The sequence below is a fragment of the Nannobrachium achirus genome, assembly GCF_963921795.1.
Source record: "Nannobrachium achirus genome assembly, chromosome: 21".
NCBI classification, from domain to species: domain Eukaryota; kingdom Metazoa; phylum Chordata; class Actinopteri; order Myctophiformes; family Myctophidae; genus Nannobrachium; species Nannobrachium achirus.
Genome location: NC_137828.1, coordinates 37,972,584 through 37,990,246, shown reverse-complemented (window position 1 = coordinate 37,990,246; position 17,663 = coordinate 37,972,584). Strand labels below are relative to the sequence as shown.

The 17,663-nt window shown below is 43.4% G+C and overlaps 1 protein-coding gene across 1 annotated transcript in view; it reads right to left on the bottom strand.

The window, feature by feature from the left end:
• The window catches only part of LOC308306711 (sodium/hydrogen exchanger 9-like), a gene marked incomplete at its 3' end in the record, with an annotated part of 88,281 nt that overhangs the window by 2,814 nt on the left and 67,804 nt on the right, over window positions 1-17,663 (bottom strand). Inside the window, exon 12 of the mRNA XM_080751755.1 lies at window positions 10,825-10,984. Within this exon, the coding sequence (XP_080607881.1) occupies window positions 10,825-10,984 (160 nt within the window). The remainder of the gene's footprint in view (window positions 1-10,824; window positions 10,985-17,663) is intronic.

Here is a 17,663-nt window from a genome sequence, read left to right as displayed (position 1 = left end):
CACCATGCAGCACTGTCTTGTCTACTCTATACTACACAGCCCGTGCAGCTTAAAAAACCTTGCAGAGTAATAATTGCTAAGGACTGTGGAAAGAAGCTGTCATACAAACATGCTTCGAAGACATGACAAGAATCAGAATTATTCTGCCTACTGTATGCATTTAGGCCCATGAAACTTGTGTGTATGCACACATACTGAAGTGAATACCCATATACAGACCAACGCATTAAATATGCAGTGACACACAGTCATGCACATAATGTGAAGGTGATTAAATAAGGTACAATATGGCATCAAACTCTCTCTCTGCGTTATTTTGTGGACACAGTGAAAATTTTAAGCATCCAGAGGCAGAGTTGGTTGCACATGAGCAATTTCCACAGTGAACACTATTCTCCATTGTTCGTACACCATTATACAAAAATATGATTTATTTATATAAGGACATTTTAGGCATACAGATAACGCTCTGCAGACGTCACTCTGACCTGGCTGTGTGACTGCTATGACTAAATTGGATCAGCTCGAATGCTTCATGTGAAAATAAAACTATTAGTCTATGAGCTGGTTGGAAGCAAATAATAATATTCAGACGGATAGAGAGGGATTGTAGAAGACATGAATGGCCAATTTTCAAAAGTCCCATGGGCCACATGCAGGCAATGAGAGGGCAGGCTGTGTCAGCTCAATGTGTCAGCTCAGATCTTCCCAGGGCAAGGGGGACCTGCCACCTTCAGCCCTCATCAAATCCAAAGAGACAGGGAAGAAAATATATACTGGCAGTGTGACACATGTCATTGAGCAAATTATAGTGTACTAATAGGGGCTGAAGGGGCATAACGCTATGTTGAAAAAAGGAGAGTGTAGGAAATGTATGCAAATGCTGAATTCGCCTAAATACATGGCTATCTACACCAGTGGTTCTCGCAGTGGGGTCCGGGGGCACCCAGGGGTCCTTGGGGGGTTGTTAACAAAATGTATTAATATAGCATCAAAATCAGTGTATAAAACAGCTAATTAAACAATGTTCAACAGATGTGAGATGATTCTTTATTTGTTATCTTTGAAATATTTCCACAGCACAAATCTTGAAAGGGGGTCCCTGGCACCCGCAGCCAAACACATATATACATTTGGGGCTCATTGACTTGAAAACGTTTGAGAAACCAACCTCCCCAGAACAACAGTAGGGGTCGAGACAGGGACCATACAAACATGGGGGGAATTGACGACTTTATTGGGGAGAAAATGAAAAGACGAAACTGTTCAGCAAATAAATGTTTCATTATTTTCTTGTGTACAGGTAACATTTTTACTGTGTGGTGTCCATGGTTGAGGATTTGTGGGATTGTTTATTTATTTTCTGCCACTAAACTATCATCTTTTGCTAAGATTCATGGCTTGTTCCTGGTGGCAAAGACAAGCACACATAAGAAGGATGGCCGACAGCTCCACACTTTCGTGGCTAATCAAACTTGAAAATATCAATATTGCAATCAACTGTGCCAAACATTTGCATTCTTACTATTGTATGCGGCTTACTGAACAAATAATCACTTCAACTTTGGAGGGCCATCATAAAGCTCTCCAGTCAGAGCTGCCATATGCCTTGAAATTGAAATTTTGAGACCGAGGGAAACAGTATAAGCAACTGGGGCCCGAAGGCAGATATTTTCTAGCTATTTAAAAAAAATACATTCCAATATTTCTGACTGCACAACACAAGGTCACAGTGAAAACCGTGATGGCTATATTTATTTCTGTCTGCCCACGGCCGAGCTTTGTTTTAGATCTGAAAAGTTTTCATAGGCATTCATTTGTTCATTCGTTCTTCCACCCACCCAAACATCTATTCCTTCTTTCCATCCATCCATTATTCATTCTGTGTACAGTAGTACACTTACACTTACCCTAGCTCTCACCCACAATCATTGTGTGTTTGTGTGCGCCTGTGCATGTGTGGTTTTTATATAGCTTAAACAGTAGGAATCTAAAGATAGCACAGTGACAGCACAAATGCTAACCAATTACTATAATACTGTATGTTCCTCCTTAAGACTGATGCATACTTCACCAGAAGAACCAATCCAATCCACTTTATTTATGGAGCAAATTCAAAACAAGGGTTAGCAACAGCATTGAACCAAAATGCTCTACACTCAGTAACAAAATTACTACTAACAATACTAAGAATTAAACAATAAACAGTAAACAGGGAAAAACAGGGAGCGCAACACATACATGTTGCCTAAAGGAAACAGCAACTCAGTCTGAGGGTTTGAGCTCCAACATGGGGTGAAAATCGTTCCACAGTTTGGGCGCTACAGTGGAAAACCAACGTCAGTTCGGTTCGGCTAGGCTACCCGAACTGAACAAATGGTGGACAGACAAATGTAATTGCGACCGAAGGTCGCAGTACCATGAGAAATGTCGCAGCTTGTCAGTCAGTCAGTCAGTCGGTCAGTCAGTCAGTCAGTACACATGTTTACAGTCTACTGGTTGTTCCCTTGTCACTGTGACATCACAGGTGATATCACAGGTGACATCACCTATGTAAAAGTCCATATATGGGTAATCCCCAGAATCTCTTTTATGCCCATATATGAAGATCCCTGATGTCATCGATAAATATCACTGGCCAGATATCTGTGTGGCTGGTTCAGATAGGGATCTCCATGTATGGGCATAAAATATATTGTATGCATATGTACAGTATATGGGCATGTTTTGACATAACATTGTTGACTATCATGCAGGGGTCTCCATACAGTATATGGGTAACTGCTCCCATATACATCACTGGCCAGATGGCCAAGAATTGTCGCCCTGAGGTGTCTTACTAGTTTCATACTTGTGTATAGAGATAACGTCGGTAAACAGTGATTTATTACTGCAGTAACAAAAAATCCATACCGCCCCAGCCCACTTACAACATCTCGGAGGCACCGAACACGCGACAAAAGTTCTGATCCCGCCCACCCCAGGATGACATCATATTGTAGTATGGACCCAGCCAAAACCGAAGAAACATTGGCTGTTCAGCTGTAGTAGCTTTATAGTTTTCCAGACACTTTTATGGTCAGAAAATCATCCCGCCTCCGTTGCTCTAGGTGGGACGATCACCGCATGTCGGTATTATCATCCAGCTACTGGTAAAAGTAGAGCAGGAAGTTTAACCTGATCACAGGAGGTGAATAGGATGGGTGAATAAATACAACTGGAAATATTGTGATATTATGGGCCTGTGACGGTATCTACAATACTATATGTATTTTGAGGGGTTTACATTTTTTGACCAGCAGCAGACGGTGTCATGACACATGATCGTGTTCACACAGATCATATTATGTGCAGAAAGTGATTGCAGTTCCTCAAGCAAATTACAGAGCCAATTTGTGGCAACATTTTGGCTTTACAGGTATATCATGAACCATCCTGACATCTCAGGTCATCTGGGAAAGGTCTACTTCCTGTCCCTAGAATCAAAACTAAATGTAGAGAAGCAGTATTTTGTTTGTATGCACCACATATCTGGAACAAACTCCACTGCCATAATAATAAATACGTCCCTGGACGTCTTAGGCAGCTAAAAACATTTACTGTAATGTATGTTTGCCGCTGCCTTTCATTGAGTTATTAATTTCATTTTACTCTGTTTTGTTCGAAAAACATCATGCCGACACTGCTGGGCAACGATCGCCCACACTGCAGGAAAAATAAGCAACATGGGAAGAAGCCACTTGTAAAATCACCACACAACAAAAATCGTGACTAAATGACTCTAAAAGAAGCGATAAGAGCCGACCTCCCCATAACAGATGAAGAAATAGCAAAATGCAGTGAATATAGAGCGATCTTGTCCATATTTGAGTTAAACAGTGCTACCAGCTGTATATACTAAGAGACAAATGCTACTGCAATGGACATTGGATCCTCAGTTCCTGATACTGAACAACAACAGTAAGAGGGAGGATATATTCAACAGGCTGAAGTTAAAAGCAACACAGATGCAGAACTACAGTATGTACTTTCCGCTTGCGCGCACGCGCACGCACGCACGCACGCACGCACGCACGCACGCACACACGCACACACGCACACACACACACACACACACACACACACACACACACACACACACACACACAAAGAGTTTGTGAGTTCGATCCTGGGCTCCTGTTGAAGTGTCCGAGCAAGACACTACTAAACCGTTAATTGTTCCCGATGAGCAGGTTGGTGCCTTGCATTGTTTCCTCTGCCATAAATGCACCATTTAACCACAAAATCTATGTGCACACTCTAACAAAACGTTGCATTTTTCCATCTATTTCTTCTGCCGCGAGGGAGGGGGACTTTTGAGATAGATAACGGGTAAAAAAAAGAAAAGAAAAGAAAACACAAAGAAAACAGAGTAATTACAAGTGAAGCTTTCAAAGGCTCCCCTCTGCAAAGCCATTTCAGTAAATGGAATGGAAAGTAGAATTCGCTCCAGGTAAAGAGTGAAAAACACCCACATAATGTATTATTCACCGAGATGAACGCTCGTAGCTGTTGCGACCTGTCCCTCTTCACTAACGTGCGGCACGGTGAGGAATAAAAGGGAGGATGAGTGAAGGCGACGAGTGGGAGAGCTGGGAGCCACTGTATGGGAAACCTGGAGTGAAGCAAGGAAGCAGAGCAGAGCTGTTCTCCCAGATTCTCCACAGAGCCTCTGGGCTTGCGGCTATATGTGCTGCGATGTGTGTGTGCACGCGTACGTGCGTGCTCCAGAGATGGAATTGCGATGGAACAAAGACATTGTCATCGTTGTGGGGATGTGGGGATGCACACGCTGGCACAAGCAAGTGCATTATTCAGAGAACACAAATTCAAAATCACACATACTTGCCGAGACATGCCCATGCATGTGAGATATATATGTCACGGTTTGTTAGAGAAACAGGACGGTCGAGAAACGGAGCACTCGTGGTGCCGCACGGGGCGGAGCAAGCGGTCGCCACAACACCGTCCTCCAGGCGGAGCCGCTCGATTGTCCACGACATTGCAAGCGGCGCGAAGGCCAGCGGACCTTGGTCCTGCTCTTCGCCCCCGAGCGCCGCAGGCGCGAGTGGCCGCGAAGAGCGGGCCAGGGCCGCGCGGCCGGCGGAGCGCCGCGCGAGTTACGAAGCCGTGGTGAATGCAATCGTTATATTTATGCCCAGGCCGTAAGGCCTGGGCAAGCCCACGATAAACGCCCTGTCCAAGTGACTACAATGGAGCTAATGGCTAAGCTAGGCTAGGCTAGGCTAGGCTAGGCTAGGCTAGGCTAGTAAATAAAGAAAGAGAGTCGCAAACGAGTGACGTCAGCGCCTTCACTATTGAATGGCTGCGTCGCCATCTGGTGGTGATTAGTGTGTGGTGAACGACAAAACAAGCGCTCTTACTCTTACCGTCCTGAGTTACCCAAACATACTGTAACATATACATATATATTATTGCGACCGTAGGTCGCATTTACTACCAAAACTTCCACCGGCTGTCCGTCTGTGAGTGAGTCAGTGACGGAGTGAGTGAGTCAGTCACACTTTTGCCCTGCTCATATCTCCACAACCGTTGCCCCCATCCATGGCAAATGTTGCACACACACTCCTTACCTGCCAAACTACAACCACCAAGGACCCCCGGAGCTCCAGGGACCCCCAGGTCCCTGGGGGACCCCCAGGTGTAAAAAAATGTCCCTCCGTGAGTCAGACGTCACACGTCACACTTTTGCCCTGCTCATATCTATACAACCGTTGCACCCATCCATGCCACATTTTGCACACACACTCCTTACCTGGCAAACTACAACCTCCAAGGACCCCCGGAGCTCCAGGGACCCCCAGGTCCCTCGGGGACCCCCAGGTGTAAAAAATGACCAAATGTGCAAAAATGACCAAATGACCACCCCAACGGGGCTGCTCACGGCGAATTCCTGGGGACCACCCACTCCTGGTGCTCCAGAACGGATGCAAAAGTGGTGGCGCCCCCAGTGGAGGACCCCCTCCACTGCAGCTCACATAAAATGCCGTAACTCGGGCTAGGAGCGTCCGGGAGAGCCGGGGCCGGTACCTATTCGTCCGCCAAGGCAACGCGGAGACCCCACCCCTCATTTCTCACATGCCCCTCTTCTAGCGCCACCTTCAGGCCGATTTTTAAAACACATTTTTGGACACTGTTCCTACAGTTTTTGCCCTAAAATCACGCAAATCGCTACACAGTATGTCTACACTCATCCCATCAACATGAATCTGTCCCATATAGCGCCACCTTCAGGCCGATTTTTAAAAACACATTTTTGGACACTGCTCCTACAGATTTTGCCCTAAAATCACGAAAATCACTACACAGCATGTCTACACTCATCTCATCAACATGGATCAGGAAGATTTTGGAAAAACAAATGTTTGCCCTATTTGTGGAGATAAGCGACCTACGGTCGCTTATCTCCCGATTAGGGAGTCTTACTGGTACATACATATAGTATATGTGCATACAAGCGCAGAAAACACTGTCCACGCACATACTGTATCGTAGACACACACAAACACATAGAAAACATGTCATAGACTGACCAATCTGGCTAGGCATCGTCAAAGAAAAGGTCGATCCTTTTCACTTGACTGGAGCTCAGTTGTAACTCGAGCTCAGTTAGTCTGTTCTTGAGAGACTATTCACGATATTCCTGGCCCTCTCTATGGAGGCTGCCATTTTCTTTTACAGAGGGTGTGTGCTTAAAAAAACATCTTTTCACTTCCTCCCAAGTAAGGAAGTGACACGGAATTGTCTGTTGCCAGATTTTGCCAAAGAAATAAGCCCAACAGAAGCAACTAGGCTATACTACTTTACATTTACAATTGAAAATAGCAGATCAGCAAGCTCACAATGTGTCACATTGCGACGGGGACGTATCTCCATTCCGACATTGACTTCTTATTGTCAGAGTGGCAACACTTCCACAGAGGTTAAGTTTAGAGTTAGGGTTAGGCATATAGGGTTAGTGTCGGAAAGGAGACATGTCAAAAAGGAGACATGTCGGAATGGAGACATGTAACCCATTGCGACACATTGTGAGCTTGTATATTTGCTATTTAAAAAAATATTTAGGGGAAAAAAAGAAATTTGAATATTTTTGAAACATTTTAACAACATAAATCTGTGTGGAGGTGCCTGGCACCACATATTTTCAGATGGGGGTCTGCAACTGTGGACAAATATGTTAATCTGGGGTCCTTGATATGAAAAGATTTGGGAACCACTGGTTTAAAAAATATTAGAAAGTAAGCAACTATAGGCTACTATTTTTTAGAAACACAAATTGCTTATTATAAGCGGACATGGCAACCGATGTACATTCAGATCCCAGAGCCTAGAACGCCAACTACTGGCACTTTAATGCAAGGACAACAGGAAACCAAATGATGTTTTTCAGGCCAGCTCCGCCTCTTTCAGGATATGAACAGGAAACCGGGGGCGGGGCCAGGAATAACGTGAATATAGACTGATAAATGCACAGTTGCACACACCATTTGATGCTGTGATTTTAAGAATACATAAAAACAATTTTTACTATTATGATCATATTACACCAGGGGTCTTCAACAGAGGGTCCGCGACCCCTAGGGGGTCCGCGGGGATACAGCAGGGGGTCCCAGAAATCTTTTATTTAACAGATTGTTAGTGATAGATTGATGATAGAGTGATGTTGACATTGGTTCTCAGTTAATAAGGTATGTTTATAAATGGCAGTGGTACGGCCACTTCATGCATGTTTAAAATAAAAGCATGAATATATTAATCTATTATTTTAATAGCATGGGGGTCCCTGGCCTGAAAACGTTGAAAACCCCTGTATTAGACAGTTCAGTCTGTCTATATGGACTGAAAATCTTTCCCTGACATCAAGGATTTCTATTTTATGTACCCAAGGTTAGGGCCCACACATGGTGTATTCACCGCAAAGTAACTACTATAGGTCTCAAAGAAAATGTTGAATGAGTCAGCGAAGTTACTGCAATTTTCACTGTCAATAAGGCAGTTCCAGCATTTGTTTGCTGAGATATATAATAATTTTCTGTTTTTCACCCTGAATTCTGACCATGGAAGACAATATTGTGTTTAAATAAATACGTTTACACAGAAGAAAAACAAATAAAGCTTAGTAAACAGTTTTTTGTGTGGGTGGTTGGTGGGTGGCATTGACTTCATAACAAGTTTTTCAGATGAATGCGCTTCACTTAACAAGTTTTTCAGATGAATGCGCTTCACTTAAAGGGGAAGACCACCCATTTTCAATATTGAACTATGAAATTAATCAACCTTAGAGGAGTTGTGTGGAAATATAAAAAAGTTCCCCCTCTTCTGTGTTGCCTAGAACTGGAGGATTGAGTTGGGGGTTTGTATTGTAAAGTACAATGTGTGATGTCATCAAGTTGTACTTTACAATACAAACCCCAAAATCAATCTTCCAGTTCTAGGCAACACAGAAGAGGGGGAACTTTTTTATATGTCCACACAACTCCTCTAAGGTATATTAATGACATAGTTCAATATTGAAAATGGGTGGTCTTCCCCTTTAAATTCACAGAGGTAAACTGAACTATTCACTGCTTTTGAATGCAAGCCTTCTGTCTCTCAACACTGCATTTATCTAAACTGTTCCATGACGTTTTGCATCATACATGATTCACTTATATTAACAGAACACAGCACAGCAAGGCAGAACACTTTTCGCTGTTCTGCCTGGCTCTGCTGTTATACAGTTTGTCATGCTGCCATGTTATTTTGTTTTGATAAATGCTGGATGCTATACCGTTTTTAATATGGTGCTCAGTTTTAATTCACTGCACTTTAGGATTTGATGAGGGTGATGAAAATGTGCACTTGTGCTATATTCACTTTTAATCAATGCATCTGGTTCATCCAATGTTATTGTGATGTCCATGTCAAATAAATACACAAACATATAACAATAACATATTCGTTTCATGTGCAAGCATGCAAATGACAAATAAAGTTAACCTTGAATCTTGAACCTTCTAAACAATAATCAACTTGCAGGCATTAAACATCACTGCTGCTCAGAATCTTTTCTTTAATTCACTTATTAATTAGCAACATCGTTGCACTGCTGACGCACGCACGCACGCACGCACGCACGCACGCACGCACGCACGCACGCACGCACGCACGCACGCACGCACGCACGCACGCACGCACGCACGCACGCACGCACGCACGCACGCACGCACGCACGCACGCACGCACGCACGCACGCACGCACGCACGCACGCACGCACGCACACACACACACACACACACACACACACACACACACACACACACACACACACACACACACACACACACACACACACACACACACACACACACACACACACACACACACACACACACACACACACACACACACACACACACACACACACACACACACACACACACACACAGCTACATCTTACACAGTCGAGTGCATGCCACAGAGACGCACTAGACTAGGGAATTGGAAGGCGTTGTCTGGAAAGACTGCTGGAATCAATTATAACAATACACTCCACAGATTAGCCTTTAATAATACAAGTACACTAATTATTGCACTGCATCCTTAAAGCCTCTTCTGCACCCCCTAATCATTCTCACCCACACTGGCCTGGAATTACAGCGAGCACCACCCACTAGAAATAACACAGTGCATCCACTCTGTGTGTTCTAACTTCTAATGCCATGGCTACTCTGTGGGGCCTTTTCCACTGGCAAAGAACCGGTTCCAGAACCAGTGCCAGTTCAACTTTCTTGGAACCTTGGTTCGTTCTTGCGAACCGGCTTGCGTTTCCACCAGATTGAACCATGATTGAACCAGAGGAACCAAGGATTTTGTGGTTCCCGTTCGGAAACCAACTTTTATGGTTCGGAAACAACTCCGGTTCTCGGGGGAAAAGCTCACCTCTGGTTCATCCCATAGGCAGGAGAAAGAACCAGAACCGGTTCTTTGCCGGTGGAAAAGGCCCCTTAGTGTGTGTGTGTGTGTGTGTGTGTGTGTGTGTGTGTGTGTGTGTGTGTGTGTGTGTGTGTGTGTGTGGTGTGTGTGCGCTTGTGCGTGCACTTCTTCTGTATACAGCATAACGTTTTTCCCCTTATCTTTTCTGTAACACGGACCCAGCCAGGAACCTGTGGCACTGCTCAGCCCTCTGCACCCAGGTGCAGCAATCAATAATGGAGGACAAAGTACAGCGCGTTCGGAGAGCAAAGGGTCGGTGAGGATAAGGCTGATCGGGGAGGGGAAGGGGATGTACTGTTCTCATGTCCAGCGATAAAGGAAAATACCTGCATGCTGGACAGTTGCTCCATTGGAAATATTTCATTAAAGACTTTAGTTCCGTATACATTTCGGCCATTTGAAAATAGCCGATCTACAAGCTCACAATGTGTCCCGAAGCACCTGCTATTTTCAAAGGGTTTGTATGCATTTCATACATTTGAAAACGTGTGAAATGGGACATTCTGCATAATGAGAACTTTCTACTTTTGGTACTTTAAGTACATTTTGATACCATCACTTTTGTACTTTTACTTAAATTTTGAATTCTGGACTTGTAACAGAGTATTTCTACATCGCAGTATTGATACTTTTACTTGTGTACACACAAATGTGAGTACATTTTCCACCACTGCTTGTAGCCTATTTTTGGGCACGCAACGCCATCGATGCGATGGGAGCATAAATGGTGCATGAGACGCAGTGACTTCCGCATGGCAGACCAACCGCCCCTCACAGTGGCCACTAACCTGATGTCCAGCCAGTGCAGCACAGGCATGGTGGCAGAGCCCAGCAGCAGCACGGTGACGCAGACCACCAGCAGTGTGGTGCTGAGGATGGAGCGTCGTGCCTCGGTGGGTTTGTTGTTGGCTCTGAGGGCCAGAGCAAACGCCACAGCCCCCCTCAGACCTGGGAGAAAGGGAGGGACGACGTTACTTACTCCAGAGGTTCTCAACCTTTTCAGGCCGCGACCCCCACAATAATCATATTTGAACTGGGGACCCCCCACCCTGCACAAGCACTTGGAGTTGTAAGAGTTGGCATTACATTTAGTTTGACTCGATCTTTTCCATTGTTGCGAGGCGTTGTGAGCATGTAGATCGGCTATTTTCCACAATACTGCCTCTAATATTTGACAATTTTACCAATGTTTGGCCAGGGGTACTAATAAGGTATTTAAAGTCCTTAAATTGTCACTTTAGAAAAGTGCATTACCCTGTATACAAATACTGTATGTTCATGTTGGTCTGTTTACTGTTGAGTGAGAAAACTACCGGTATGTTAACATAGCTAAACATCTGGGGCCCCCAAAAATAGTTTGGGGACCCCCCTGGGGATCTTGACCCACAGGTTGAGAACCAGTGACTTACTCGAATGCTGCTTCCTCATTGGCTAAAAGTTACTCTATAGCATGCAGGGGTTATTAGACTAGATTTGGCAGGGGGCCACACTTGTAAAAAAAGACTTGAAGTCTGGGGCCACAAGAATGTGACAATAGAAATGAACAAACAATGTTCACCGTTTGTTGAGTGCTAATGTGTGTGGTAATATGGTAACTTATTAGGGCCTCAAACCGCATTCATGCATTTTTATGTTTTCCGTACAGCGCACAGTGCAGAGCGCACCTCATGGCGCGCTCTGCTGGCGCACAAGTAGGCCACGTATGGCCTACTTGTGCATGAGGCTCAAGTTGGCACCTCGACAGAGTGCAGTTCTTTCTAGTTTGTTATTGTCTCGACCCCCCCGAATAATCATATTTGAACTGGGGACCCCCCACCTCCACAAGAATTGTAGGTGTTGAGGCATTACATTAGTTCCCACAGATAAATATAATAGTGAAAATAGCAGATCCACAAGCTAATACTATTTATCCCTTGCATTCCATCCTTTGGAAGAAAAAAAGTTAAGAATCCAGTGTTTGTACACATTTGTTGTCGTGGGTTGTGGCTTTTGGGCGTGTTGGCCGGAGCTGGTGTGATTATAGTGATGATGATGGCATTTACCTGTTCACTTGCGGGCATTGATGATAGAGTCATTACTGAAGTTTTAAGTTTTCTTTTTTGCTTTATTGTAATAATGTGTACTTTTTCTGTTAAGCACTTGTGCTTCATTTCTACTCTGTAAAGCGCTTTGAGCTGCATTTCATGTCATGAAAGGTGCTAAATAAAGTTTTATTATTATTATTATTATTATTATTTGGATAGAGAGAGGGGGTGAGCCTGAGAGAACTACTTTCTCTTGATGCATTATCGCATTATAGCTCGTTATTTTATAATTACCGGTAGGTTACTCAAATCTGAGGGTACGTGTTTGTGGAAATAAATGATAAAACACAAGGCACTGGAGTGGACCTGTAGTATTTGAATTATGCAGTGTTCCCCTGAGTTTAGTCCCTCAAGGCTTTTGTTTTACTCAAGGGTTGTCCATACTGTCTCCGACGACCGAACCTTTCTTTGGAAAGTTTCTGACTTTCCAACGTGCAGCTTTCCGAACTCTAATTCGGGGTAATGCTTTTCAGAAGTTGCGAATGACGTCATTTTGTAGTTGAACCGGACCTTTCCGACGAAAAGTTTGGTTGTCGGAGAATTTATGGAAAGCCCTTTATGCTGCATGTAGATATCTTCGATTTCTCTTAATTTACTGTTAGAAATATTTCCTGCTCCCCCTGTCCCCCCGCCCTCTTTTTCTTTTCCCTTCATGAAAACAACAAAAACGAAGCTCGCACAAAAACAAATTTCACCCACTTCTTTACAACTGTAAATCTGTGATGTGACATTAAAGTTAAAATCGAATTCCGATACATACTGTATAGTTAGCCACAACAACTCCTTTAATTATTATGGATTTACCATAAGCTTGATGGGTGCGTAGCATTGTTCCGACGTCCCATTGTTCCAACGTCCTTTTGTCCGACGATACCTAAACCTTAACCCTAACCTCATTTGTCGCAAGTTACTATGAAAAGCTCCACCGGCTGTCAGTCCGTCAGTCAGTTAGTCTGTCAGTCAGTCATGTTACGTCAAACTTTTGCCCTACTCTCATATCTCCACCACCGTTGGCCCTATCAATGCCAAACTTTGCACACACACTCCTTGGATGGCAAATCACAACCTACGATTTTTGCTAAACACATTTTTGGACACTGCTCCTACAGATTTTGGCCTAAAATCACGCAAAGCGGTACACAGTATCTGATAAGATAAGAATTATGATACATAATTCATGATTTGTGTATGAGGCTCATATGACCATATAATATATATTATGAACTGAACTTACAGTATAAGAGACCACATTTTGGTCGGATACTGTGGGTTCAGGCTAATAGATTGCGGGTCATAGTAACTTTGGTTGCCCTGGCTACGAAATCATGATATACTGTATGTCACTAGTGGAAAATTACCACTCACTGACTTCCTTGTTATGATCTGGGAACAAATCAATGAGTCCCACGACTTCTACTGTTATAATGTCACTGTCTTCCTTGTTATGATCTGGGAACCAATCAATAAGTCCCACGATCTTATACTGTCATAACTGTACTCTTTATATACATGTTAAACTTCCATTTTGGAAGAGAGAGAATTAGAAAGCTGCCGCTATGGTAGCTCACTGTCTGTCTTCCTTGTCTGCTCTCTTAAAATACAGCAATCTAAGATATACATCCTTTGGTCTCTTTGTCTTATTTTAATTATGGATTTATAGATCCATACTTGTTTAACATTAATATTAATTTACATTTCAATGGTCCATCGTAGCCGCATACAGTTTGTCAACATTGGCCGACTGAGGGACGGAGTGTTCAGGCTGTTTAGCCATGGTTCACTCTCTCCCCCACTGACTTCCTTGTTATGATCTGGGAACAAATCAATGAGTCCCACGACTTCTACTGTTATAATGTCACTGTCTTCCTTGTTATGATCTGGGAACCAATCAATAAGTCCCACAATCTTATACTGTCATAACTGTACTCTTTATATACATGTTAAACTTCCATTTTGGAAGAGAGAGATTTAGAAAGCTGCCGCTATGGTAGCTCACTGTTTGTCTCCTCTGTCTGACTCCTCTCAAATACAGCAATCTAAGATATACGTCCTTTGGTCTCTTTGTCTTATTTTAATTATGGATTTATAGATCCATACTTGTTTAACATTAATATTAATTTACATTTCAGTATCTCTAAAGTCATGTCATCAACATGGATCTGTCCCATTTCCCATATTCCCTCCTGATTGGCAACGAATGCCTCCTAAAGTTAAAATCAATAGTTAGATAAATGGAGTTTAGGGGATGAATTTAGTATCGTATCTCTTACATACTTTCTATGATCACTATACCAATTAACCACATGAATCCTGGCATCCCTATTCTGTACTGACAAAAAAGGAGTACAGAGCCCTGGGGTACATCGATTAAAGTACCATGCATAGTCGTACATAAGGACCGCAGGAATACACAAGAAACGGAGGGGGAGAGAACTTTACTCCGTTTGGTCCGGTTTGACTCCCAGTGAGTACGTAACACTCCGGATGATTTATCTCCGTATACGGACGCTTACGGACAGCACCCAACTGAACGGACTGAACGGACTGAAGATGTATCCGTAGCAAGAAGTACCCACGGCCACCGTTGTCAAACATAGGCGCAGTAGTAAGGAAAATTACTTTTCCTCTGCTCTATGACAGCGGTTCTCAAACTATGTGTCCCAATGATAAATATATTGTATCAAGAAACGGTAAAAAAAAAAGAAGAAAAAGAACGTCGCAACTCACAACAGGACGGCTTGACACACACACACACACACACACACACACACACACACACAAACACACACACACACACACACACACACACACACACACACACACACACACACACACACACACACACACACACACACACACACACACACACACACACACACACACACACACAGCTCACACTCTGCTCTAACAGCGGTTCTCAAACTGTGTGTCCCAATAATAAATATATTTTATCAAGAAACGGAAAAAAGGTCGTTACACAACCACTTGAAGAGGACGCGCCTCGACTCCTCACTCATCACGCATCAACAGTCATCAGCTGAGCACAGACAGCGAGGCACACAAGTCACAAGAAGAGATGATGATGAGGCTCATTTATTACTTGGGAATTATGTTCAATATATGAGCGGGTGTGTATGTGTGTTTTGTTATAATTAGCCTACTCCGGGTCCGCATCCATGTGGTTAAATGTGTACCCTCGCGGAGTTGCATTTACCGCGATAATGTTGCCGACAGCAGATCCAGTCCAGACTGTTAGGTCTACCACGTATTTATACTGTACCAAACATCATGGCGGGTCAAAAATCTGTGGTTCTACATATTTTGGCTAAATGCTTTGGTTTTTACACGTGTGAGAACCACCTTCATGTGGCGCGCGGACGCAAACAGGAGCAGAATTGGAGCGGAGAGCGGGTCGGCACATAAATAACGTGCATGTCTACTATGAATGGCGACGCAGTTACCGTACGTAGTTCCTCACCCAAAACCTACACAAAATCAACCATACGTAACTAAAAATGGCCCTTAACTAGGTTTAAGTTGTTAAAGAGGTGGTGCCATAATTTTCTGTTTTGTATGTGTCTATGGATTTAACATTTCTCTAATAGACCCTAAGTTGTGGTTATAGCAAACATGTCTACCCTGTGTATTTTTGGTTTCTTCCTGAATGCTGAAAGCCTCTGAGTCAAAAGACCCAATTGAAATACACTGCTTTAACACATTGACCGCCATTTTAACATTCACTGTAGGCTCCACTGCCATTTTGTTTAAGCATTTTCTTCATATTTAGACATTTTTCCTAAATTCCCTGTTTGCACGAAAATGTCATACAGTGCATGGATTAAAAGAGGACATCCTCTAGTCTCTCCAAAAAATATTTTTTTGTATGTACGATGTAGCAATCTAGAGTTTTGGCCATTTCAAACCCCTTGTTTTTTCAAAATCCAGGTGGAAATTCAAAATAATTGGAGTTATTGACCTTTTTGTGAATGATCTGTTTTCAAGTGGATAACTCACTTGAGATGTGTCTTTATGGCTTCAGGCATTATCAGATAAGTGTACTAATGTAATTATGTAATAGGATTTATTTTTAGAATTTTCTGTTTAGAAAAATGCAGAGAAAAATATTTTTATTGGCTATATCTGACCAAAAAACTCACATACTATATTGCAGTATTTCTGTGAGTATTTCTGTGAGCCCCCACTTGGGGGCGCTTTCTCTCTGTCTCTGTGTGTCTGCTGGTTGTCTTTTGCTCTGTACAGGTGCACACACACAAATAGACATAAAAGGGGGCATGAGTCTTTTTTCTAACATGTCCTAGAATGTGAAAATAGCAGATCTACAAGCTCTACAAGCTCAACACATCGCTCTGAGACTGTGACACATTGAGAGCTTGTCATTCAATTTTATATGAGATACTTCAATGGTTTCCAGTGGAAATAAGCTTAGTCTTTTCATGGATCTCCTTTTAGTAGACCTTGTACCAGTGAACTGTACCGTCATGAAACTGTACCTTTTCCTATGCAAACTTCTAATAAAGTCTTCAATCAATCAATCAAAGTCGAGCTTGTAGATCTGCTATTTTCACATTCTAGGACATGTTGGAAAAATGTCTCCCCCTGCCCCTAAAAAAATCCTCTGCACTGCCCTGCTAAACAGCTCCTCTGCGTCTTTGCTCGTTAGTAACGACACTAGTTGATCTCTTGCTTTTTGGGAGGAGCGTGGTGGGGGAGCGTGGGAGTTTTGGTGGTGGTCCGTGAGAAGTGTTGGCTGGAGACCAGGCAGGGTAATGAGAGGACGGACCCCCTTCCAGGGACCACTTCACTTGTCTCTGACTCAACTGGATCGCGTCGTGAACTTTATGTAATCGGGCAGTTTTATTGATTGATTTTGTAAGAGTTGATTATTGTGTTCCCACTGCTCTGCGGAGCGAAGCGTTGGGCCCGCGGACCCCCTGTTAGAAAGCCGACCAGGGACCCCCCTTTGCAAAGGACCGCCTGGCGCCAATGGCCTGCTTGGCTGCTTGTGGACCATTACAAAACAATATATTATAGCCTGGATATATGGATTATAACCTGTGGATTCTAATCAACCATCATCATTCTCAGGTATGTTTTAGAAGCATTTATATGGCGAATTGGCGATAATTATTTTGTATCTAGAGAGAGAGAGAGAGAGAGAGACAGATCTCTGAATCAGAGACTCTGATAGCACTGTGCTGATCAGGACAGGGGGACCACTGAAACAGACAGTGGTCCGTGGACCACCAGCCAGCTAAGAGATGTTCACACACACACACACACACACACACACACACACACACACACACACACACACACACACACACACACACACACACACACACACACACACACACACACACACACACACACACACACACACAGCTGTTCTCACACTTTTTTTTTCTTCTCTTTTTTTTCCGCCAGCCTTGTGTGCGCAAAATGCGTCACTGTGCCAGTTCACTGTGGGTTATGGGGAGATTTATATGCATTTGTATTGCAATTTATACATTATTACAGTCTTT